At 35.1% G+C, this 27,825-nt stretch overlaps 1 protein-coding gene and 1 long non-coding RNA gene across 3 annotated transcripts in view; one reads left to right on the top strand and one right to left on the bottom strand.

Moving 5' to 3' along the window:
- The window catches only part of LOC141570691 (uncharacterized), a 28,187-nt gene extending 11,630 nt beyond the window's left edge, over window positions 1–16,557 (bottom strand). For both annotated transcript variants that reach the window (XR_012495077.2, XR_012495078.2), the window contains exon 1: window positions 16,335–16,557. This is a non-coding gene — a long non-coding RNA (uncharacterized LOC141570691). The remainder of the gene's footprint in view (window positions 1–16,334) is intronic.
- A 119-nt stretch (window positions 16,558–16,676) lies between these two features.
- WDR41 (WD repeat domain 41) overlaps window positions 16,677–27,825 on the top strand; it is a 42,212-nt gene continuing 31,063 nt past the window's right edge. Inside the window, exons 1-3 of the mRNA XM_019728162.3 lie at window positions 16,677–16,981; window positions 19,115–19,230; window positions 27,623–27,671. Coding sequence (XP_019583721.1) covers window positions 16,931–16,981; window positions 19,115–19,230; window positions 27,623–27,671 — 216 coding nt within the window. The 5' untranslated portion in view covers window positions 16,677–16,930. The remainder of the gene's footprint in view (window positions 16,982–19,114; window positions 19,231–27,622; window positions 27,672–27,825) is intronic.

The following is a 27,825-nucleotide window of genomic DNA, read 5'->3' as shown; positions in this document are numbered from 1 at the left end:
GTATAAGTCTTCACAAGAAGCTATTTTGAAATTGAATCTTAAATAATTCTCAATAAATATAATTTTGTTTGAATCTCTTAGTACATTAAGTTAGAAATAATTTGATTCAGCAGTGGGTGGATTAAATTTGGAAAGAATAAAGACTAAGTACTTGAAGTTGAATTGCAACCTGAACCTTCAATTTAATTATCATGTTGATTATTTAGTAAATAAATTTAATACAAAAATTAATGTTCTTGGAAAGTCATGTGGTAGAATTAATTATGGTGTCTACTACTCAAATAATGCTTAAGTTTGATATTATATATTTTCAAAATAATTTATAGAAGTTTGAGGTGTAAAAACTTACATATGCGAGTACACAGAACAGTAATTTAAACAAGTTAATTTTGCTGTATATAAATAACCAGTCAGCACATTGTGATAAAAATTATTTTCATTTTAGTATTCATTACAGTAATTTACTACAGAATTATATTGGTCACATGCCTGAAATTATATTTATTGAATATACAAATTCCATTACTTACTATTAGCTGAAAAGCATGGTATTCATACTTACTCCCAGCATTTAACTAAAGATCTCAAAAGTGTTTTTAATTTTAATAAATGTAGTGTTTTGGGCCAGCCTGGTGGCTCAGGCAGTTAGAGCTCCATGCTCCTAACTCTGAAGGCTGCTGGTTTGATTCCCACATGGACCAGTGGGCTCTCAACCACAAGGTTGCTGGTTCGATTCCTTGACTCCCTCAAGGGATGGTGGCCTGCGCCCCCTGCAACTAGCAAGGGCAACTGGACCTGGAGCAGAGCTGCGCCCTCCACAACTAAGACTGAAAGGACAACAACTTGACTTGGAAAAAAAAAAAGTCCTGGAAGTACACACTGTTCCCCAATAAAGTCCTATTCCCCTTTCCCAAAAAAATCTTAAAAATAACGAACAAACAAATGTAGTGGTTTTGCTTTGAATTCAGAGAAGCCTAGTCTAAGAAAATTAACAATTTTTTAGAAGTCACAAAGAAAATTAGTGACAGTTGCAAATAAACCTTTTTCTACTGAGGTTATTCATTTGGGACTAAATTTATACTGTACATACAGGGGGTGCCAAAAAATATATACACATTTTAAGGAAGGAAAAACTATTAAAATTGTAATAGTTAATATATACCAATAACAAAAGATGAATACAAGTCATGTGTATACATTATTTTGGCACTCCTGCTATATATTTATTTAAACATATTATTGGATTCTTAAGATAAAGCAGTGCCCCTGAAAAAAAATTCATATTTTGTTCTTTCTGGAAATGTTGGTTTATGAACTATTTGGAAAATGCTTTCTCTTATATTAATCAAAACAGTTCAATTTCATAGCTTCTTCAGTATTAAGAGAACTTATTCAAAATTGAGATGTAAACAAATTAAGAAAATAGTATTTTTCATATTTATATTTATCATTGGAGTAAAGAGAATTTCTTGTTAAAGTAGTTCTGATCTGTGCCATAGGAAAACAAATGACTTAGTAAAAACAAGGCTATAATGCCATCTGGGGGCTTTTAGGGACATCACAGTTCACTAGAACTAAGAATTATATAAGGTAATTTACAGTTACCTCTATTTGTCCTTCAGAATAATAATTACCATTTATTTTTCCCTTCTTACTGATTTTTATAGTAATTGCACGAAAGGAATAATGGCTCAAAATATCCTATATTCGACAATCTACATTACCAAGATATTTCTTTCCTGTAGCCAGGCAATTTTTTTCCCTCTTAAGAAGCAGGATATGTACAACACAAAATGTCTAAAACTTTACATTCCATTATGAGTGTAATACAACTACAAAGTGAAAACTGAGTAAGAGGCTTAATAAAATGGCATATACTAATATGCATCTATGGCAGCAAAAATATGTCCCACTCTCCCACCCTTTTTTTTGGCTAACCTTAAAAACTCATAGAAAGGTCAGTCACACCAGCAGAGCCACCTTGGGGAAGTGGCATTTGAGAAGTGGTTACAGTTCAACAGCCACTTTTAAGGGAGTTCATTTGAATTCATCAATTAGTAGTCTTTACTGAATGCCTATTGTTTGCTGAATATTGTTAGGAATAAAGTAAGATCCTTTGTGCTGTCAGGAAGTAGTATATACAATATACATGAAATAAAAACATATAAGACCTGCTAATTTCCTTTTCATAGCATTTTTTGTTTGTTTTGTTTTACAACAAAATGTTTATTTTTTTCACAATTTTTAGAATGATTTTGGTTATCTGATACTTTAACTATATTTTCCCCACTTGGGTGAATTTAAAATTCCTGTTGCTATAAGCAATATCATATTTAATTAGAATCTCACTATTTTTATTTGTCAACTTATTCACATCCTTTGTTCTTTCTGCTGATTATCTATCAGCCTGATATATAGTAGATGTTCAATAAATGTGAATAAATAAGTCAATATTTTAGAGTTTTCTAATTGTTCCAACAGAAACTATATATCATAAAGAAAAAGAAAAAACGTTGAAATAGGCAGTGACTAGATTTGTGGGATGAAAGATTTGGTCCATTGTTTGCAGCCTGACTCTCTGGCTGTATATTTTATGCACAGAGGACTCAGAGAGGTCTAGCTGTTGCAGGGGCATTTAAAAGAAGCAGGATAAATCTGCAAGGTAACCTAATTCGTTTTTTTAGTCATCTGATTACTATTGCATCTACTAAAAGCTCTTGTTAGAGTTGATGAGATTTGTAATATTTAAAAATAAACATCTGTAAATTATTTATAGATTATTTGAACTGAATTACATTACTGTGGCAGAGGCTCGTAGTGGTTCTTTAATATCTGTCCTTGTCATCAGCAATAGAATTTTTATCTGGGCATTTGACTTCCCCAAATAGAGGCTACATTTCCCAGCTTCCCTTGTAAGCTGCCTGTGTCCATACGACAGAGTTCTAGCCAATGGATTATAAACGGAAATATCTTGTGGCAATGTCTGGAAAACATTCTTAAGGGACAGGTGGCACATGCCCTTTGTCTTCTTCATCCTTTCATCTATCCTGCTGCCTGGAATAAAGATGATGCTATCTTGGCCCATAATGAAGAGGCCACACAGAATAAAGCTGTAACAGCTCTGGACCACTTACCTGGGAGAGAAATCAACTTCTATTAATATTTTGGTACACTTATTTTGGGTTTTCTACAACTTATAGCTGAATTTAATATCAACTAATATAACTGCCATAGAAAATGCAGATTCATTTGTTGATTACAGTAACAATAATTTATTCATGTTTTCAAATTAACTTTTGTATAATATATCCATGTGTTTATCACATTAATTTTATCCATCATCTCAGAAGCATTATGAGAGTATTTGAAAGGGTACTTTTATACAGTTCATTAAGAAGAAATGCAAATAATAAACATAAGAAAAATATTCAACCCAAAACTAAAGATGTAAATTAAATTATCCTTTATTTATTAGTAACTTAACAAAAACATTTGTAAAAAGGAAACTGACAAAGCAGTTTATTTCTTGATACATAGTTCCAAATTGTTTTTGATTTGTTGCTACAAGCAATTAACTGGATCAAGAGTCATAAGAATTTATTTGGTTTTTGACCCAGCAACTCGGTTTCTAAGAAGCAGTTTTAAGGAAATTGTAAACACTTAAAATGTTATGCACACAAATATATTAATTGAGGCATTATTAATATTGGTGACTAATTGGAAATAATCTAAATGTCCAACACTAGGGATTGTTTGAATAAAATATAATATGTATCAGACAGATTGTCAAATGACCATGGAAAATGATGACATATTCAACAAATTTATATTTGTCAGAACACATTAACATGTCAATAAGTATTTGTTGAATATGAGTGTCTATTATGTTGCAGGGTTTGTTCAGGTTATATAATGATGAGTGAAAGTAGGCAGACATGGTGTTGATTCTCATGGAGCTTATAGCCATGTGGAAAAGACGGATGATGAAATAATTACCCTTAAATGGTTTGTGCTATGTAAGAAAGGAATGTGGTTCTATGAAACCAAATAATAAAGTAATGTTAGACTGAGATGTTAAGATAAGCATCCTTAATTAAAGTTGTGACCTCCAAATTGAGATGTGAAGAATGGAAAGAAGTTAACCAGAAGAAATGGATAGATACATTGTGTAATAACATAGAAAATGCTTAGGTTGTAGTAACTGGAAAACACAGGATACAAAAATGAATCTAAATATGAATGTATACAGAAATAGATGTACAGAAAAATAAGACCAGAAGGAATACATCAGAATGCTAAGAATGATGTAAATGATGGTAGGATTATGGGTGATTCTCCCCTCATATATTTTCCCAATTTTCTGTAATGCCCCATAATTACTTTTATAACATTTTTTTAAATAAAGAAATGCTATTTTTTCATATGTTAACACATAAAACTATTAACATAATACATGTAAGGAAGCTTTGACTCTTACAAGATAGAAAAAATTTCGTAAAGTAAAATAAGAAAAATAAATGTTTGGTTAAGCAATCATTGATAAAGAAAAAAGCCTTCTGTGGTCATGTGCAGAGGGTGTAAAACTATGGCTACTCTCTGTTTAAGAGTGGAGCGAGGAAGGTTTTCTATCATTCACAGGGTCTTTTGTAAACTAAGGAGCTAGAAAAGTAAATTGGGTACATGAACATTTAAAAAGCATACTTAAAATCTGACAAATTACTATGGAAATGCCTTAACAGTTTTTGGAAATTGTTCTATTAAAGTATGTTTAAGTTTTTATGTAGGAAGAAAACCATAAATAGCCCTTTTAAAGGTCTGGTTTTGAAAAAACTGAGCAACTTCTTTGTCATCTCTAGTGTTTTGTGCAAAGTAACTTTTATACCTTCACTGAATGCAAGGAGGAAGGAGGCGTAAATGAGGAATAGTAATTTAGTTCCCAAGGAAACCCTTTACTAATTGGAAAAAAGGACACTTTCAGGATCTGTGGCTATGGCGATGTTTCTAGACAGCTGTGAATTTTTCTGCTGTTATTTTCTAATCTTGAAAGAAGGAAGAAGTTGCGTTGCAGATTTATTTTAAGTTTAAGAGCTAACTTAGTTATATGGTGAATGCTGACCACTAGCAACATGAGAAAGGTAATGTCAGTGTAGAATTCCAGTTATCACTGGCAGGTACGCAGATCTGTCAACTGTCAAGCAATAATAAGACACTGGAATCTATGAATTAGGCTCAGGAATCTTTATAAAATTTCATTAAGTGGGCGTTAACAGAAGAAACTGTAGAGAAGTACATACGCCACATAGTTCACATGTAGTTGCTCACCTAAAGAATATAAAGATGGAACAAATACACATGCTCAAAATATGCCACTTAACTGTGTTTTAGCCAGCATCTATGGAATTAAATCATAATTATTTAAATTCAGCCTTTAGCCTTCAGTCAAGTAGGAAAAATCATAATCCGCTTTATTCTGTCTTAATAGGAAAATTTACACTGCTACTTAACATTTTCTGAGGGCTTGAAACAGGGGTTGGCATGTAGCAAAAATACTGTGTGTGAGTGTTCAATATGATAATGATCTTATTTATTAATTACGAACTTATATTTACAGAATTAAAAAAAATCATTCTACTACTAGGAAAGTTGAGGTCTACAGCCCAATTTTATGTCCTAAAGGACTTCTAATTGTTCTTCGTTTCTTTGTAACTAACATACACACACAGACTCCTACACAACTATAGACCAAGGCTTTTTTTTTTTTTTAACTCTGAGTAGATATTGCAATCATCTGGGGAATCAAAAAAGTATGCTGTCCAGGCTGCTTCCTATACCAGTTACATCAGATTCTGGTGTAATCCAAGTATCAATATTTTTTAAAACTGTCCAGGTGATTCTAATGTGCAGCAAAGTGGAGAATCGCTGTTCTTAATAAACAAGTAAACTAGCAAAATTATAAATTCATTTTAGCTTTTCCTCATTTAATTTAGCTAAAGGCATAGTACTGTGGTTCTGTATGCACAGTTACTGGCTGTGTATGCCCAGTGGAATATTGTACTCATTGGTTGATTAACTGTTTAAACCCCTGGGGATGGTAGAAATGGACTAGGTGGTAAAGTAATATACATTACCTATTACTGATTTATGAAGTGTCTGAAATATGCACATCTGTAGTATTAATAATTAGGGTGACTTCTGGGTAAGAATCCAAGCTTAAGTGATGCTTCTCAGTAACCTAACTGGAGATTTAATATCTTGGAAGTTTTATGTACCAGAATTCTAAATAGGCACAGTGATAGCAACAATAAAGCAATTAAGCTCATCTATTCTTTCAACTTTCTAGCTGCTGACAGTGAACTAACCTAAGCTGACCTTTACTAATAGAACTGCAGATGTAATAGAACTCTAGATGGGTTCATATTGTTAAAGAGTGCTCCGCGGGTTACATGGAGAGAAAATAAAACCCTTTGCTTGTGTTGTTCAGAAATTTAATGTGATACACTATTGACTGACTGGAGTTGATTAATACGTCATTAAATAAGAGTCTGATGCTAATACAGACAATGGAATCTGTTATGGCAGATTTCTGTCATCACCAATGCACTCATTACAAATACTATAATTATGAATGCGAAGCCATTAGAGATAGAGACAGAGAACTCAATTAAAAATTCTTCTGCATTCTGCTTAATTCCATGAAATATACAGCAAACTCTTTAGTAGGACTGCAGAATCCTTAACTGAACAATTCTTGTTTGAATGAGAGCACAAGATATATTGGAGCAGTGGAGTGTGTTGAAAAGGGGTCAGTTGGAGTGAATGAACTGGTTGTTTGTTAAAAGGGAAAGTAAGAGCTTTAAGTAAGAATTATCTAGAAGACCGTTCAGTGGGAAGTTCTAAAAATTATAATTAACGCTTTGCTTAGTACAAAATCTAATTAGTAGGAGTATGGTTTTAAAAATTCTAACTTAAAAATTTAAGTTAGAAAACCTTGTGTTTTGAACCCTAGCTCCATCACTTAACAAGCAGTGTAACTTCACATCTTTGAGACTTAGTTTCATCATCTGTGAAAGGTAGCCATTTCTTCCGCCAAATTCAGAGGGTGGTTGGTTATGAGGAAAAATTAGGATAGAGGAAAGGGATTGAAACCTGAAAATGCTAATAAGTAAGTGTGTAGCAAACATTATTGATAGCCTGTGCAACAGCCATTCCTTTCTTCACTCTTGTTGGCAGAACCTTAATTTTATTTAGGTATTCACCCATCTCCCATGGAGTAAATCAGGATCTAATCTAATCTGATGAACTCAGTTCCATACTAGGGATTGGTTTAGAAAGGGGACGGAGACCCAATCCTGATAAATGAAATGTGAGGGGAAGTTTTTCAAGATGTTCTGTTCAAGAGTTACGCTCATATGTTGGCAAGAGTAGTAAGATTCAGTGACAACTTTAGGTTGCAAATAAATATCTTAATGGCTTGAATTTCTGAAATAGCTTTATTGACATATAAATTACATACAATTCACCCACTAAAAGTGTACAATTCAATGCTTTTTAATATATTTACAGATATGTGTAACTATCACCACAGTCAATTTTAGAATGTTTTTATCACTTCAAGAACAAACCTTGTATTTTTTAGTTACTGCTGCTCTAACCTCCTCCCATCAACCCTAAGCAACCACTAATCTACTTTCTGTCTCTAATCATTTCTCTATTCTGGACTTTCATATGAATGGAATCGTACAGTATATGATCTTTTGTGGCTGCCTTGTTTCACCTAACATGTTTTCAAGGTTCATCTATGTTGTAGCATGTATCAGTACTTAATTCCATTTTATGGCTGAATAATATCTATTGTATGAATACAACATATTTTGTTTATCCATTGATGTATATTTGGGTTGTTTCCCCTTTTTGGCTGTTATGAATAATGCTGCTATAAAGATGTATGTACAAATTTCTGTGTGAAACGTATGTTTTCATTTCTCTTGGGTATATACATAGAAATGGAATTGCTGGGACCCCCTGAAAGAAAGGGAATTCCCAGGAAGATGGCAAACGATACCCCAGGGTGAGAGTTGTGCATCAGGCCTAGAAAACAACCAGTTCAGATTGGAGCAGGAAGTCAGAAGTTTTGAGGAGGGATGTCTCTAGGAATAAAATGGAGCCGTTATATTATAGATTTGATCAACTGAAATATTACATTGAGAGCAATAAGATAAATCACAGATCAGGGGAGAACTAGGGAAAGAGACAGTTAAGAAGAGCCCTCCTGGGAACAGAACAAACCACCAACCCTGCCTCAAAAATTCCCCCTGCCTGAATTTTATTGGTTCAGACTGTGGAACAATAATCAAAAACAATCAGCCAACAATTAGTGGAGACTAATTGCTGAGTGTAATATCAAAAGGGGAAGAAGGCTTAAAAGGAAGATCAGGGAAAGAGGCAGTCAAGGAGAGCCCTGCTAAAACCCGTCATCCAGGGTGACTGGGCTGACACTGGATGGGGCAGTGTGTTTGTTTTTCATGGTAAGCCCTTAATACAATTTGACTTTACATATGTACATGGTTTTATAGCGTAAAATGCAAATTAACATTTTTTACCTTACCATGTTTTGATGATGATGATTTTTATTTCTCTTTCTTTTTGCCCCAGCTTTGAGATATAATTGACGTATAACACTGTTTAAGTTTAAGGCGTAATGTGATGATTTGATAAATGTATAGATTGCAAAATGATTACCACAATAAGGTTAAATAACACATCCATCACTTCACATAATTACCATTTCTTTGGTGGTGAGAATGTTTTAAGATCTGCTCTCTTAGCAACTTCCAAGTATATAATATAGTATTGTTAACTATAGCCACCATGTTGTACATTAGATCCTCAGAACTTATCCATCTTACAACTGGAAGTTTGTACCCATTGAACATTTTCCCATTTCCTCCACACCTCCTCCCCGGACCCCAATTCTACTCTCTGTTTCTATGATTTCAACTTTTTAAAATTCCATAAGTAAGTGAGATTCTACAGTATTTGTGTTTCTCTGTCTGACTTATTTCACTTAGCATAATGCCCTCAAGGTCCTACCACGATGTCACAAAAGCCAGAATTTCCTACTTTCTCGTGGCTGAATAAATATTCCTGTGTGTGTGTGTGTGTGTGTGTGTGTGTGTGTGTGTGTGTGTATTTATATACCACATTTCTTTGTTCAATCACCTGTCAATAGACATAGGTTGTTTCCATGACTTGCCTGTTGTGAATAATGCTGAAACAAACATGGGGTGCAGATATCTCTTCAAGATAGTGATTTCATTGCCTTTGGATATACTCGTATACCATGAATACCGTGAAGTGGGATTGCTGGATCATATGGTAGCTCTCTTTTTCATTTTTCTTGAGGAAACGCTGTATTTTTTCCATAGTGACTGTACCAATTTACATTCCCACCAACAGTGTGCAAGTGTTCCCTTTTTCCACCTCTTTACCAACACTTATCTCTTGACTTTTTTATAGTCATTCAAACAGGTGTGAGGTGATATCTCATTGCATTGTGGTTTTGATTTGCAATTTTCTGATGATTAGTGATGTTGAGAATCTTTTCATTACATGTTGGCCATTTGTATGTCTTCTTTGGAAAAATACCTATTCAATTTCTCTGCCCATTTTAAAAATTAGATTAGGTTATTTATTTATTTATTTATGCTATTCAGTTATATGAGTTCCTTGTATATTTGGATAGTAACCCCTCATCAGATATATGGTTTGCAAATATTTTCTTCCATTCTGTAGATTGCCTTTTCATCTTATTATTTCTTTTGCTTTGCAGAAGCTTTTTAATTTGATGTAGTCCCACTTGTTTATTTTTGCTTTCCTTGCTTGTAATTTTGGTGTTATATATAAAAAAAATCATTGCTAAGACCAACAAGGTCTTTCCCCCTATGTTTTCTTCTAGGAGTTTTATGATTTCAGGTCTTACAAGACTTTAATCCATTTCTAGTTAATTTTTGTGAATGTTATTAGATAGGGCTCCAATTTCATTCTTCTGCATGTGGTTATCCAGTTTTCCCAGCACCATTTGTTGAAGAGACTGTCCTTTCCACACAGTATTCTTGGCTCCCTTGTCAACTACTAGTTGACCTTACATGTGAAGGTTTACCTCTGGGCTCTTGATTCTATTGCATTGATCTATGTATCTGTTTTTATGCTATGTAGTACAATGCTGTTCTGATTACTATACTTTTCTAATATAGTTTGAAATCAGGAAGTGTGATACCTCAAGCTTTGTTCTTCTTTCTCAGGATTGCTTTGGCTACTTGGGGTCTTTTGTGGTTGCATACACATTTTAGGATTGCTTTTGTTTACTTCTGTGAAAAATGCCAGTGAAATTTTGATAAAGATTACATTGAATTCTTCAGATCCATGAACATGAGATATCTTTCCATTTGTCTATGTCATATTCAATTAGTTTCATCAACATTTTGTTTTTCAGTGTACTGATCTTTCACTTCCTTAGTTAAATTTATTCCTAAGTATTTTATTGTTTTTGATTCTATTGTAAATGGGACTGTTTTATTTCTTTATCAGGTAGTTTATTGTTAGCGTATGGAAATGGAACTGATTTTTGCATGATGATTTTGTATCCTGCAACTTTACTGAATTTGTTTCTTAGTTCTAATAGATTTTTGGTGGAGTCTTTAGAATTTTATGCATGTTATCTGCAAACAGAGGCAATTTTACTTCTTTCTTTATGATTTGGATGACATTAATTTTTATTGTGTAATTGCTCTGGCTAGGATTTCCAGGACTATGTTGAATAGAAGTGGCAAGAGTGGGCACCTTTGTCTTATTCCTGATCTTAGAGGTAAAGCTTTCAGCTTTTCATCATTGACTATGATGTTAGATGTGGGCTTATTATATATAGCTTTTATTATGTTGAGGTGCATTCCTTCTATACCCAGTTTTTTGTGAGTTTTTATCATGAAAGGATGCTGAATTCTGTCAAATGCTTTTCCTGCATCTATTGAGATATTCATATGATTTTTATCTTCTTTCTGTTAATGTGATGTGTCACATTATTGATTTTATATGTTGAACCATCTTTGCATCCCAGGAATAAATTCCATTTGATTATGGTGTCTGATCCTATTAATGTACTGCTGAATTTGGTTTGATAATATTTTGTTGAGAATTTTTATATCTGTGCTTATCAGGGATGCGGGCCTGTAGTTTACTTGCAGTGTCCTTATATGGCTTTGGTATCAGGACAATGTTAGCCTCATAAAATGAATTTGGGAATGTTCCCTTCTGTTCAGTTTTTTTTGCAAGAATTCAAGAAGGATTAGCATTAATTCTTCTTTAAAAGTTCAGTAGATTTCACCAGTGTACCATCTGGTCCTGGGATTTTCTGTGTCGGTAGGTTTTCGATGAACCCATCATTGGACTGTTCATATTTTCTACTTTTTATGATTCAGTCTTGGTAGGTTATATGTTTCCAGGAATTTATCCATTTCTTCTAGGTTATACAATTTGTTGGCAAACTATATTAATTGTTCATAGTAGTCTCTTATGATCCTTGTTATTAATGTGGTGTCATTTATAATATTTCCTCTTTCACTTCTGATTTTCTTTATTTTTTTTAAAAAAGATTTTTATTTAAAAAATCTAGCTAACATATAACACTATATCAGTTTCAAGGGTACACCATAGTTGTTCAACATTCATATACCTAAAGAAGTGATCACCATAAGTCCAGCAACCATCTGACACCGTAACACGCTGTCACAATATTATTGACTATATTCCCCGTGCTGTATGTCACATCCCTATGACTTATTTGTTTTATGCATGGACATTTGGACCTCTTATTGCCCTTCACCTTTCTCCCCCTTATTATATTTTTCAATTATAGTTGACATTCAGTATTCTTTTAATTTCAGGTGTACAGCATAGTAGTTAGACACTTATATAATTTAAGAAGTGATCCCCCAGACTAGTCTAGAACCCACCTGGCACTATACATAATTATTACCATGGTATTGATTATATTCCCTATGCTTTACATACTCATGACTATTTTGTAACTACCAGTTTATACTTAATCCTTTCGTCTTTTCTACCTTGTCCCCCAAACTTTGATCACAATGGAAAGGCTCCGTGTGACACATTGCTTCTGGTACAGCAATTTCTGTCAAATATAAACATTACAGTGTGTCCTCATCCACCTTATTCACTAGACCTGGCACCATGCAACTTCTGGATCTTCCCCAAAGTCAAAATGACCATGAAAGGAAAACGTTTTGAATCGATTTAGGACATCGAGGCAGCCACGACAGCCCAACTAGAGACACTCATGAAAAGGCTTTCCAGAACTGCTTCAGAAAGTGGCAAGAATGATGGGATAAGTATGTTTGAAGAGAGGAGGAGTATTTTAAAGGGGATTACTGGCAATGTGTCTTTAATAAATTTTTTATTTGAACATTCACTGTATGTTTTGATCACACCTTGTATCTCCACAATTGTTGCACCTATAGTGTCAATTGTAGGAGGATAGAGGAGGAGAAAAACGTATATCATGTTCCCCAAAGTTTAGACCTAGCCAGATGATCAGCTGTAATGTGTCTTTTGGAGCAAAAGTTATTGTAAGACCCAGTTTTATATTATATTATGTAAGACCCAGTTTTATATTATATTATGTAAGACCCAGTTTTATATTATATTATATAAGACTCGGTCTTATACTAAAATAAGACCAGGTCTTATGTTAAATTTTGCTCCAAAAGATGCATTAGAGCTGATTATACAGCTAGGTCTTATTTTGGGGGAAACACGTTATAGGCATTGGACCCACTATCTTGCTGCCTTAACTCCATCCAATGAAGAGGGTTGCATTTTCGTTAGGGTTTTAGCTCCTGTAGTCTCCTATTGATAGCCACTGTCACTGCTGTCACTATTGCCATGGGTTTTCTTGGAGTCAATGGCATGAGAGAATGGAGAAAAAGGAGAGAACCCTCCCACCCCCTAGGGATGTCCCTATTTTCTCAGAACTTTAAGTGTTCCTTTTCTACTCCCAACTAAAACTAGAGGGTTTCTCCGGCTTATTTCCCTAATGGTATGACAGTGCTCATTTCCAGACTTGAGGCTGCATTAGATTCAGGCTGTGGGGATACTGGAGGAAAAAGAAATGTTGTCATGGTGGTGTTGAATTCTTCTCTCCCAATCCAACCTTTTCCAATTCTGAAATAGCTGCATTACTTATTTTGTCCAGGTTGTATAGTGTTCAGTTGGAAAGAAAAGGTATTGTGTATTTATTCCATCTTACCCAGAACTGGGCCCCTATTATGTTTTGAGAGTTTATATTTTAAATATAAGCTTTTTATCAGATAATGATTTACAAATATTTTCCCCAGTCTATGGTTTATCTTTTCATTCTCCTATCTTTTAAAGAGCCGAAATATTAATTTTCATGCAGTAGTATATTTTTTCTTTTATGTATTGTGCCCTTGAGGTCATAGTTAAAAAAGCTTGCCTGATGCAAGGTCACAGAGATTTTTTTCTTGTTTTATTCTACAAGTTTTATAGTTTTAGCTTCACATTTAACATTTATGTCTATGATCCCCATTGAATTTTGTATGTGGAATGACACATGGATTGAAGATCATTAATTTGAATGTGGATGTCAAATTGTTTTAGCATCATTTATTAAAAGACTACCTTTTCTCCACTGACTACATTTACACCTTTGTAAAAAAAAATATATTTCTACTTTTAGACTCTGGATTCTGTTCTATTGTTCTATGTCTTTTTTTTATGGTAAAATATACACAACATAATGTTTATCATCTTAGCCATTTGTAAGTATACAATTCAGTGGCATTAAATATATTCACTGTTGTGTAATCATCATCATTATCTATACCAGAACCTTTTTTTATTCATTCTTAACATAAACTCTGTATCCATTAAACAATAATTCTCAACTCTCCCCTTTCCCAGCCCACCTCTATTTCTAGCATAATGTTTTCAAAATGCTTTATATTGTAGAAATATAAAGGAAAAATTTTATTCCTTTTACGGCTGAGTCCAATTCCACTGTATTCATATTATATGGAGATCATTGAGCTTCTTGGATTTATAAATTCATGTCTTTCATCAAAATTGAGAAGTTTTCAGCCACTATTTTTTTAAATATTCTTTTGGCTTCTTGCCTCTTTGCCTTCTGGGACTCCTACAATTCATATGTTGATCTACTTGATAGTGTTCCACAGGTCTCTTAGGTTCTGTTCACTTTTCTTTATTCTTTTTTCTTTCTGTTTCTCAGACTTGATAATTTCAGTTGTCCTACCTTCACTGCTTCTTTCTTCTGATGAAGTCTGCTTTTGAACCCCTCCAGTAAATTTTTTACTTCAGTTATTGTATTTTTGAGCATCAGAATTTCATTTAGTTTCTTTTTATAATGTTTTTGTTCTTTATTGATATTCTCATTTTGTTCATACATTGTTTTCCTGCCTTTTCCCACACATTCCTTTAGCTCTTTGAGTCTCTTTAGGACAGTTTTAAAAAAGTCTTTTGTAAGTCCAATGTCTGGGGTTCTTCAGGGTCATTTTCTGTCAATTGACACTTTCCTGTTTCTTTGTATGTTTGTGTATTTTTTAAAAATTGAACATTTGAATCTTTTAATGTCTTAACTCTGGAAATCAGATTCTCCCTGTTCCCCAGAATTTGCTTTTTTTTTTTTTTTCTTTTAAAATTGTTGAAAGGTGTCTTTATGGTGGGGATTAGCCTGAGGTGAAAGCTTAAGGTCTTCTCAGGTGATTTTTTGAGGCTGTGTCATTTGCTGGGCATGTGTGGTAGCTTTCTAAATTCCTCAATATATGTGGTTGCTTTTTAATGTCCTAATCCTTAAAAGTCTGGCTCCCAAAAGGGGGAAAAGGGCAGGAAAACAAACAAACAAACAAACAAACAAACATGCTGTTCTTTTAAATTCCCTCGGAGCAGCTTCAGTCAATGAGGTTTGAAACAATGATGGCCTGACTCTGTGCTAGCCAAGATATCCCCTGGAAGCTGTGAAATTTTAAATAGACTTCAGAGTTCCAAAATAGTTCAGTTTCTGACAAAACAAGTGTCTAGGTGGAGTCTTGATGTTCCTACTACTCCAGCTTCCCTGAGGTCATTCTAGTATAATCTTTTAGAAAGTTCTTTCTCAGATGTCCTAAAAGGAACCAAGGAAGGAAGTGTTCACCCTGGACCAGTGCTTTAATGACCAGAAGAGTATTCCTTAGATCAGAATAATGAGGCAAACCCCCAAAGAATGTGGAAAATCAGAATGATAAAATTTAGGCTACTTGGGCAACCATGCTGCTTCACTTGAAGATTGTCCTTCCAGGACTAAAATTCTGGTGTTCTTGGGTTTTATTTCACTTAAGATGAACCCACCTTTTCCAGAGGCTAGTCTCTATTTTGGTCTGTCTTCAACTGCATGCAGACAGCAATCTGGGGCTAGTGCACTGCAGGTAACCTTATTCTGACCCTTGGGAGTGTTCCTTTGTCAAATGTACTAAAAATGAATACAAAGATGAATCAGAGAAAATCCCAGTTCTCTAGAGACTGTCAGATTGGGCAGCTGGCCATAACCAACATACCTTAAAGTAGGATGTATGGCTCTCTCTTACTGGTATCTAGTACATTCTACCTTGATCCTAAAAAGTAGTGATTTTATGTGATTACTTTTTGAATCTCTAGTGCATCTATACCTAATACATGTTTATTGGATTAATGTATTGGTTGGGACACTTGTAGTAGGTTTGCTATGAGAATTTACTCCTAGGATCCTCATTTGAACCTAACAATCACATATACAAACACATTTACAGACATATGTATAAGTAGTTCCTAGACCAGTGATTCACAGACCTTGCTACTCAAATCAGAATTACCTGAGGAACTTTCCCCAAATCCTGATTCCTGTTTTCTAAACATAGAGATTGTTTACAAGTCTGGGGTGGAGGCTAAGAATATATATATTTCAAAAACTACTTCGGTAATTTTGGTATGCAGCCAGAGTAGAGAACCACAACCCTTTGACTACCTCGGGAAATCCAGTAGTCAAAATAGAGGAATGAAGTGTCTTCTATTCTTTAGAGAGAGTCTGGGTTAGACAGTATAGCAGAGAGTTAAGAGCACTAGTTTTGGTGCTTAGAGATTGGGTTCCAATCTCAGTATAGCCACCGCCTTAGCCTTTGACAAACTACCTAATCTTTCAGAGCTTCAGTTTCTTTATAAAATAGGGACTACAGGGTTACTATGATGATTTATGTAAAGCCTTAGCACAGTACCTGTACGACAGCACACGAAAAATGTTGGCTTGATTTCTTCTGCTGTACAGACATGCCCCTGGATTAGTCCGGATGCAGAAGTCTCCTGAAGTATACCTTCTCTAGGCAGCTCTTTAGGAAACCGGGAGGTTTCCTGGTCCCCCAGCCAAGTGAAGGATGCAAAGCTATCTATAATAAGAGGGAGGGGACTATTGGTACGTACTTGCTCGCCGAGCTCGGGTACTGCGCTACGAGTGTCCACCAGAGGACGCTCAAGTTACCTAAGCTTCACGCGCAAAGCAGGCGGCGCCCCCGCGCGTGCTCACTCGGGGCTGTGCACGCCTCGGAACCCTTGCGCCATCCTGGCTCTCGACTGCTGCTCCCAGTGGCTACCCCAAGGCAAGCCTCTGTGGCTGGGTACGGCAGCGCTTTGGGGACAAAAATCTTCCCGCGTCCGTGGGCTCTGCTTTGCACAGCTTCGTTCCTTAGGCAAATCTGGGGCGGCAAGTATTAGCGTTTCCACGGCTCTGCTACCTAGGAGATAGGAGGAGGCTGAGCCCGGCGCAGAGTCCCGGCTGACTTGGGCCTGAGCCCTGCGAGACGCCGTCCTTACCCGGATGTTGCGATGGCTGATCGGGGGAGGCCGAGAACCTCAGGGACTGGCCGAGGTAAAATCCCGGGTGGAGCCTGCCTCCCTCCGCAGAGGCTTCTGTCTAAACCTGGCGCTCCAGGGTCGGGACAATGGACACTCGGGCGGGCGGAGGCGGGGCTTGCGCGCGCCTGTGGGGGTCCTCACGGGGGTCAGGGGGAGGTGGCTTTTTCTTCAGCTGCTCTACTCTCGATCCACCTAAGGCTCAGAGTTAAACACAGTATTCTTGTTCCAAGAGATGAGGAAAACTGAAGCTGATGGGGTTCATCAACAGGCTCAAGACACTCAGCCAGCCTTCTCCCTAAAACCAGTCTCTTTTCAATTTAAAAAAGTATCTGACTTACTACAAACAAGTGGTGACTGCAACCCTACACTTTCGGTTAACTTGGATTGGTGTCACTTCCCCAAATCAACTGGTGCTTGCACAGGGAATATAAAATTAATTTGATTTTCAAAAATCCAGGAACAAAAAAGATTAATTAGTTTTTAAGTTAATTTGCTTCGAAGTCAAGAAAACGATCTTCTAATTAACTACTATTTTTGGTTCCATAGTGACGCTTTCTTCATGGGCCTGAGTGGTTGAATAGACTGTAACGAGATTTATATTGAAATGTTGTGAATAAAGTAGTTTTGGAACGTTCAAAGTGAGGTCTGGAATTGATTTCATATGCCATCCAATGGAATTTGTATTGAGTTCCCTTTTATTTCTCATAGGAAATTTTTGTTTTGATTGTTAAAAATAAAAAAAACGGGTTGTTGTGAGTCAACAGCCTTATTTCTCAGTCTTATATCTTTGCAGTTCAGACTCTTTTTTTTAAGTGTTTCTTATCTGAAATTAGGCTTATTTCAGATAGGTTGAAATTCTAAAGATTATGGAAGAATTGTGGGAAATTGAGTAATTCATATATACTGTATATGACAATTCTGTATAAACCCAGTTATTTGATGAATCAGAATATGATTAACTAATTCTGCCATGCCTGGCAAGCTTTAATTTGGGGGAAGTGGTATATAGTTTTCAGATTTCTCACTATTGCTTTTCTCATCAGAAACACTGTTAGGGAAATGGGATAAATAAAAAATTACTGCTTTGGGGGTGAATTTTTTTTTTTTTGGAAAACATTTATGCATATTAGGTTGTGCACTTCTTCAAGTACTTCAACTGTAGCACAACTATGAATTTGTACATTATTGGAACCAGTGGCTTTCCCTCGTTTATACAAGAACTTGGAATCCAGGCTTCTAGGTTAAGCAGTGTTTCTCTGCTGGGATACTTTTACTTCTTAGGGGACATTTGGCAGTGTTTGGAGACATTTTGGATTGTCACAATTCAATGTGGGAGTGAATTTCTATTGGCGTCTAATGTGTAGAAACCAGGGATGCTGCTGAACTTCCACAGTGCGCAGGACAGCCCTTAACGAAGAATTATTTGGTCCAAAATGTCAGTAGTGTCAAGTTGGAGAAACTGCAGTTTAGAGCTTAAGAACAGAGGTTTTATGAAATAGTATTGGGTTTGACTACAGAAATGGGGTAAACAAGCCCTATCTTAACAGAATTGTTGAGTTATATGCTGTCCGTGCTTAACACAGTGTTACACATATAGGTTACTACCCAATACTTCGTAAATGTTAGCAATCATCTTTAACAGTATTGTCCAAAGTTGAATTCGTTGATGTCATTGACTCTAAATGACTTTATTCCTTCCATATTCATTCTGCAAACATACAATTAATGCCTAGGCACTGCTTTAGTCTATTGTATTTTACCCCTTTGACCTGTAAGTTTGTTTATGCCAAGTTTCAATTGAGAAACACCCATTCTAAAATGTTGAGTTGGATTGACCCATTCATTTTTTAGGTGAGGTTTATCGAGGTGTAATTTCTGTAAGATAAAACTCACCCTTTTTGTAAATTTATTGTGACTTGAAAATAATAAAATTTATGGTGTGGATTTGTGGTAGGAGAAATACTTTGTGTTAAATTGGCAGTCAGTTGATATTAGGGGAACTAATACATAGTATTAGAACATGATATCTTACAGCTTTTTAAATCTTGTATTCTTAGATGTATACCCTGTAGTTTTATTCTAGTATGGCCTTATCATAAAGCGTTTTATCTCTTTTTCTCTTTTGTTTTGCCCCCCCCCATACAAGAAATCTCCTTTGCAGACAATAGGTGAAGAACAAACCCAGAACCCCTACACTGAACTGCTTGTACTGAAAGCGCATCATGATATTGTACGATTTCTGGTACAGTTAGATGACTACAGGTAAGAAACTAATTGTCCAATTGACTCCTCTTTGGGAAGAGTTTAGGGAATTTTATATTAAAAACAACTTCAACATTAATCCATCTTTTCTAAAAATTTAAAAACTGATCATTTAGGGACATTTGGTAGAAATTGGTCTGTGCATCGTGATGAAATATGTATCTGAAGTCTTTTTTGCTCAGAAGTCAGGATGTTATATTTGGTAATTTGATGGTTATTTTTGTTTGAGGTTTTTTTGTTTGTTTGATGGCTTAGAAATATTTTTGTTGGCCTGGAGGAAGTGTATGACATTTGGATGGGGTTAATTCTATGTTAAGGTCAACCTAAATTTGAGAAACAAGTATGGGAACTGTTTAAATATCAGGTACCTACAAGGAATATGCTATTTTTAGTGGAAGGTAAGTATTTAACCTGAATTTTTTTGTTATTGATAAAACCCCTTTAAAATGAATATTATGAAGCATAGGGAATAGAGTCAATAATATCATTAACTATTTATGCTGACAGATGTCACTAGAATTATTCTGGTGATCACTTTGTAAGCTTTATAAATGTTGAATCACTGTTGTACACCTGAAACTAATATAAAATTGTATATTAACTATAATTAAAAATAAATTAAAAAATTTATACAAATAAAATGTACATTATTCTGTACTTCCTTGCTAGCACTTCCTTGTATATTGTGTTTAATATATTTGCAAATAGAGATGAAGGTGTGTAGGTCTCAGGACTGTAGATTTAGCTTATTACAAATCTGTATATCTGTTTATTAAACCCTTATTCAGCTCTGTGTTTGTAACATGTCTCACAATAACAATTACACAATTAATTGTGTAACTATTTAGTATTTATCTTCTATAGAATGTAAACTTTGTGACAGTGGGGGCCATATTTTCTTACCACAGTATCCTTAGTACATGGCACAGCACCTTACATGTAGCAGGTTAATTAATAGCTAGCTGTTAAAAGAATTAATGAATTCCCAGACCATTACATGTTGCTTGCCATCTTAACTCCCTAACTCCACTTCTGTTGTCCCTATCAATTCTTCCACTGTCATCTCTAATTGTCTCTTTTGCTTCTGATACTGTCTTTTTTTTTTTTTACATTTTTGACTCCATGGGTGACTGCTGTGATCATTCCTAATTCTGACTATCACTTCTGATGTCTTCTCTTTGCTTTTCTTACGTTTTTGGTATTTAGTTGCTTTCCCATGTACGATGCATTTCTGACACTACCTGGAGTTCGGTCAGATTTCACAGGTTAGGGCAGCGTCCTTCACAGCACTCCCTCACCTCGGTCACCAGCTGCAACCTCCAGGGTTGCCAGGCCACCCACACTTCTGACCTTCCCACTACCTTCTTAGGGTGGATAATTCAGAAGACGGACAGAACTCTGGAAAGCTCTGTACTTGTGACTACAGTTTTATTATGAAGGATGCTATCAGGACCAGCCAAATGAAGAGGCTTGTAGGGCAAAGTCTAGTCGGTTCCCACATACAAACTCTGGGTCTTCAGGATCTGTTACCTCTCAGCACATCAGTGTGTATCACCAACGAGGAAGCTCACTCAAGCTTTGAGTGTCCAGATTTTTTATTGGGGTTTCACGCACAGGAATGATTAAATCATTCCCCACGTGATTGAACTCAAGTTCCAGCCTTTCTCCCACCCTCCCTTCCCCAGTTTAGCGAGCAGGATAGTATTTGGGGCTTCAAGCCCCAACTCTCTAATTATATGGTTCATATTTCCGACAAGGCCAGACCCCACCTTAAATTGTCTAGGGGCCCACCATGAGTCCTCTTGTTAGCATAAACTCAGGTGAGGTCTGAGGGGCCCAGCTTCCTTCTAGAAACAAGGCGCAAAGTCAAGCCAAATTACACAACATGCTCCTAAACGTATGCCTGAAAAGATTTGCCTCATATATATGTATATATATATATATATATATATATATACAACATTATTTTCCTGTTGTGATGTAAACCAACCAAATCATAGCATGTTAACCACTGTACAATATTCAGCCTCTTTGGTAATATTCATTGTTGGTATGTCCTAAGAGATACTCTGTTTGATGACATCTTTGAAACTAAACATTTCTGGCAAGATAGAATATTGGACAGCTGAAATTTTCTTGTACCATTTGTTACCATAGTAAGTTGCTAGGTAGGTTAAAAAAAAATCCCAAATAAATTCTTAGATCATAATCACTAATATTTGGGCCTTAAGGAATCCTCAAATCATTTTGTGTAAGAAAGTTAAATAAAAAATATACAGTATACTTTTAGGATGTGGTCTTTAATTTTTATATAGATTAACTGTTAAGATTCCATGTTCATTGCTATCTGTCCTCCGAAATGTTCTCTTGGCTAGTCTTATTACATAGTTAGAGGAAGAATATCCAGAAAAGGTCATCTTGTAGAATAATGATTGTTGTACATATGCTGATATTTGATTACATATTTTCCCACAGTGGTGCTTGTGTATGCTTCAGTTGTTCAGTGATCTAGTAAATGTTCTGTAAATAGTAAAAGCCATAGATAATTATATCAGTTATCTATTACTCTGCCAAACATCACCCCAAACCTGGTGGTTTAAAATATTGATGTATGTTTGGCTCACTATTTTGCAGGATGGCAGTTTGGGTTAGGCTCCGCTGGGTGGGTGTTTTCCATCTGCACCAGGATCAGCTGATCTCGGTTAGGTCCTCAAGCATCTGGTCAACTAGTGGAATAGCTGGGGCTGGCTGCTGTCAGCTGGAGTGGCTAGGCTTGCTCTTGTTCAAGTGCTGCTCACATAGAGTTCTCATACCAGCAAAAGGGCAAGTCCAATGTGAAACTTTTCAAGTCTCTGTGTCATGTTTGTGGCTGTTTCATTGGCTAAAGGAAGTCAGAAACTGGCACAAATTCAGTACGTGAATAAACTCTCCCCCTTGATGGGAGAAGGAACTAAATCCTGTTGCAAATGGTGACATGGAGGGAGAATAATTTGTGGCCATGTTTGCTGTCTACCACAGTGAATCTAAAAGACTAGAATAGATGAAAAAGCCGACTTTTTTTTGGCTTTGGCCAAAAATTGAAGGTATTACTACATGAATCACATTTAATTCTTTGTACTCAAGTCATCATTGTGTCAAAATTTTTGTATAATCAGGTATGAATTTTTCAGTCAGTCACAGACCTGTAGAACTTTCAATCTGTGTTTTTAAAAAATCAATTCTGTAATGTACAGAAAAATAACTGAAAGTTATTACTGGTAACAAAGACATAAAAAAATCTGCAAACTATATAAATATTTATTATAAATAGAATTGAGAGCTCTTAATAGTTCAGTTTAGCGTGATCTTTACCATTGCATAGGAACATTATTTATGCATTGTAAAATTACCAAAATACCCTAAATAAATATTATATTGTTACATTTTTTTATGTTTTTATTTAGTTTTGTAGACATTACATTCTGGTTTTTTGGTCAGCTGTTGTAATCCAGGTTTCACGCTTCAGGTCTTTAGATAATATCAGTTTATCGAGAATTTTGCAGAAGGATTTTCTTGTTTTCTCGGTGGCTCAGCTAAAATCAGTGAGTGGAAAATTTTCTTAGATTGGTTTTTGAAGCTACCTAATAAATCCTGTATAACCTAACAGACAGCTGCCTTTTCTTTTCTTCTTTAGTATTTTTTGAACATGAAGTGAGGATCATATTGATTGGGAGATCACTAAAGAAGGCTAAGCCTCAGCAAGAGTCTTCTAAAAAGTGGACTGTGCTAAAATTGCATGTAATACTCTAGCATTTGACACATTAAACTAAACTGAGTTCATAACACATCTTAAGAATAGTTTTCTCTGTTGCTCATTTGACCATTCCTTGCTACTCCAGGAAACAGACAAGGTTATGTAGGATGGTGATCATGACTGGAAAAGAATCAGGTGACCCATGAAATGCCAGACTGGAGAACAAAATATGCCACTAGGATGGCTGGTGAAGCTGTATATTCACAAGAAACTAAACAAGCTCAGTATAGTTTGATAGTTCACTAACAACAAATAATATGTTACATCTTTAAGAAAATCATCTTAAGCTAAGAATAACTTTCTCATTAACATTCAGAGAAGAGAAATCAATAGTCAAGATGACTTAGATCCTCCTAATACCTGGGCTCCCTGGGAAGCAGACAATAAAATGGAGTTGAACATGCCAAAGGTTTATTAGAGAGAAATACCAATGACGGGAAAAGAGAAGGCAGGCTTGGACAAGGGGAGCGGTCTCAGATGTGACAAAGTCTCTGTAAGCCCAGTGGGGAGCTCTGGAGGACAGAAGCCCTTTAGAAGAGTCCTGTGTTGGATAGAAATAACTAACACTTTTTGCCCTGCCTTGCTTAGTCATTGGCTGAGGGTCGTCCAAGAATGTGCCTCTGGTTTCCACCACTTTGCTTAATCCCAGTGGCTGAGGGCAAACTGAGATAGTATGATATTGGCTGGAAAGCTGAAATGGACCCTGAAATGAAGCTGGAGGCGGATGACCACATTCCACACAGCTGGGCAGGTAGTCCTCTCTTGGAGGGGTTTCTGCAGGTCAAGATGTAGACTGCCTTTCCTATACAAACTGTAACTTGGGATCAATAATAATTGATGAGAAGAGATTTATCTTTACAGAAGAATTCAAGCTAGGGAGAATCAGAATTGGAATGCTGTAATTTTGCAACCTCTAATAGAATGATAAATTCAGGCGATGGCTATTAATATTACACACACACACACACACACACACACAAACTGCTAGAAGTTATATTTCCTGGTGGAGTGTACAAATTGCCTATGAAGTGGCCTTACCAAAAAGTCAAATTTGAATCTGACTAAGTCTCTAGATCTATCAGTTTACTGGAAGTACAGGGGATTGTTAAATGACAACACAGGAAGGTAGCTAGCAAGATCCAGACCATGAGAAATCTATAAAAACAACTCTTAATTGCAAGGAAAAAAATGAAGGCATCAATAGAATTAAAGAGACTTTAGAGATATATTAACCAGTTACAATATATGAACCTTATTTAGATCTTGCTTTTAGTAAACTTAAAAAACTGAAGACAGTCAGGGAAATTTGATCACTGACTGGGTATGTGGTGACATTAAGGAATTAAGTGTTAATGTTAGTTGTGATATAAAAGAGTCCTGACAGATACATACTGAAATACTTACTGATGAAATGTAGTGACTGGGATTTGCTTCAAAATAATGTGTGGAGTAGGGATTGGATATTCTACAGATGAAACAATGCTGGCCATGGGTTGATAATTATTGAAGACAGGTGATGAGTACCTGAGGAGTTTTGTTATACTAGTTCCACTTTTATATATATTTAAATTTTCTATAATGAAAAGTTAAAAAAAAATTATTAAAAAAACAATGGTATTTTTATAGAGGAAATAAAAATGCCAATTTAAGCAGTATTTTTGTTTCAGTATTAAATAAATCTTTTTCTTAGATATTATTAGATGCAGAAATCACACAGATGGACATGAACACATCTGCTTAATAAAGTAATAAATGGCAAAAAACTGGGTTAAAGGACATAGCATTGGTATACAACCACAGTGAGTTTCCTAACACTTCACCCTGAGTTTGGTAGACTTATTCACTGAATCACTGGTACAACAGGCCATCTGCAAACCTCCAACTCAGATGTAGGCTTACCCCAATAACAAGAGCAAAGAAGAATGTTTCCTCTCAATGAGCAGACAGATCCTCAGAGAAGACCCAGAAGGGTCTGAACTGAGCATGCTAAATTCATTCTCTCAAACGCATTTATTAGATCAGTCGGGGAGGGAGAGACCAAAGGCCCTTTTCTAGTAGTAGAAGTTGCTTCATGGAAACTTGAGCTCAAGGAAATGGAGGTTTCCCCCTAATAGAAGTCACAGGGATTTTTCGGTATTCTCATAACGTGTTTCCCCGAAAATAAGACCTAGCTGGACAATCAATTCTAATGCGTCTTTTGGAGCAAAAATTAATATAAGACACGGTCTTATTTTATTATAATGTAACTATATTTTATAAAATTATTACTAAGATATATAAAATATTTCTAAAATATATAAAATACATGTATATTACTAAAATATATAAAATATATTTTACTATAAAATAAGACCCGGGCTTATTTTACTCTTATAGTAAAATAACACCGGGTAATATAATATATAATACTGGGTCTTATATAAGTCCAGGTCTTATATAATGTAAGACTGGGTATTATATTAATTTTTGCTTCAAAAGACTCATTAGAGCTGATTGTCCAGCTAGGTCTTATTTTTGGGGAAACAGGGTACTTGTGAACTTGATATGTAGTTCAGTTTTCTATTTGTGATTTGGGGGAAGGGAGAATTTACCAAAGGTTTTAACTTTGCACGTGACCATGGAAACTGAAATCTTTCCACCTTCATTCTATTTGTGAATTAAAAAAGGACCTTAGTCATTCAGATATTAGAGTTGTGTTAATATATACATTTTTCTTAAGAAAATAATTTGATGTTCAAGTAGATCTAATGAAAGAATCACATCTTAATATGGCTCCTGAAAGTGTTTTGATGTTCCCTTCAACTTCTCTTATAAGACTCTATCTACATACTTCTCTGATTTTCTTTAAGTAGTTCTAGTATACAAGATAAGCAAAAATCTATTTTAAGTGAAAATTTTGCTGTTTTTCAGTTTTGTCTGGTTTCGGTATTGTAGTATTTTTCAGCTTTGTTTTATTGTAAAAAATATATACTATTTTGAGTTGCATCATGTATTAGAAAGTACCTGTGGATTAGGTGGAAAGTTAGGTAACCACAGGGATTTTCTGTATTGTCATACTAATGTTCTATTTTTATTTTTCCAGTGTGTTACGGTTATGTAGATATTGAATACAGGAAGGTTTATGTTCACGTTTTTGGGTTATACTTTTTTATTATGTCCTCTAAGGTTATATTTGAATCTGTAGCACCATTGACTTAAAATAAATTCACATGAATAAGAACTATTAACTACACACTTAGGTAATGGACATAGGAATTACTTGTGAAAATATTTTATATTGTACAAATATTCGTGAAACTTTGCTGTACTTTGAGCTCACATTTGGCAAGAATGAGAATACTTTCTCTGAGATGTTCAAAGGGAAGGTGTTTAAAGGGAATGATTTCTATAAATTTAAATGAGTATAAATGAGAATTCTCAATGGATGTATGATCTGGACTCTGTAACATTACTTAGTAAGGTAGACTATGAGCTCTTTAATGGCCAGAACTATCTCATTGATATTTACTCTCAGAATTAAAAAAAAAAATATATATATATATATATGCAGTTCATAACTGGCTCTCTATAATATCACTTCCTTTTCTCCTGTTCTAAAAAGAAAAGCTTGATTTCAAGTGAATGAAAGTCAGTCATATTTTGGGAACAACTAGGAATCTATTTTGATTCATTAAAGAATCATTTAAAAACTTGTGTACTACATTATGAATAACAAACTACTTGATAATGCTTACAATGTGGTTGCTTTATATCACTGTCTGTGTTGGGACACCGCTTGAAAACCATGCTTTCTTGATTTTATTGTAATGCAGTCACTATGATGAATAATCCTTTACAACAAATTACTTTTCTTGCTAATGTTTCTGTTATGTGTATCTTCTCTATAAAATGTAGGTGATTGTTCCTTTATATATATATATAGTGAAGGTAAAGAGGAAAAATAAGCTATAACTGAGTTCATCACAGATCTTTCTTTTCATGCCATGAAAAACTTTCCTTTATTTCTTTGCATTTCAAGCATTTTCAATAATAATAAAAAAAACAACCCTCAAAAAAACCCCCAAACCGTGCTAACCAAGAACATGGTATTTGTATAAAAAGACCAAAGAGCCAAGAGGAGCAAAGGAGAGATCTTGGCTTTAAATATTAATAGTGGACTTAAAATATTTTTACAGAGAAAATAATAGAAATAATGAATTTATCTAAGGACACGATTCCTTTGTTCCACTCTTGAAATATCACTTCCTGTTAGTGAAGCTGTTCCTTAGCGTGGTTTCATGTCACTTAAGTCAAGGTTTAATCATGTATTTTGAAGCAAGGAAGGACTTTAAAGATCACTTACAGATCTAACCTCATTCTTACATTTCTAGCAGTTTATTCATTGTAACACTGTCAATGGTCTTATTTATCTTTGGGTCCTGAGTACCTGGCACAAAAACTAGAAGGTATTTCATCAGTATTTATTAAATTACCTTAGAACTTAATCTGCATTGATATTACCTAATAAATCTGAATAGCTAAGGTTTGATAGTTCTTAGTAATCTTAGTATTTAAATGTCACCAGTGATTTGTTTTTCTTGACCTTTTTTCTCTAACCAGATTTGCATCTGCTGGTGATGATGGAACTGTAGTTGTGTGGAATGCCCAGGTGTGTATTGATGTTGTGTGGATTATGTAATAAAGACATGACTGTATAGTTGAATATGCATTCATAAACATGATGTGGAGTTATACCTGCGTATTAGTAGACTGAGACTAAGTAATACTTGAAAAGAGATACTTAGAATAAATTCATTTAAAAT

This window comes from Rhinolophus sinicus, chromosome 3, assembly GCF_057876585.1.
Source record: "Rhinolophus sinicus isolate RSI-liver-muscle chromosome 3, RSI-T2T, whole genome shotgun sequence".
In the NCBI taxonomy this organism is placed as follows: Eukaryota; Metazoa; Chordata; class Mammalia; order Chiroptera; family Rhinolophidae; genus Rhinolophus; species Rhinolophus sinicus.
The sequence above is the reverse complement of the archived record's forward strand: the minus strand, read 5'-3'. Positions and strand labels throughout refer to the sequence as shown.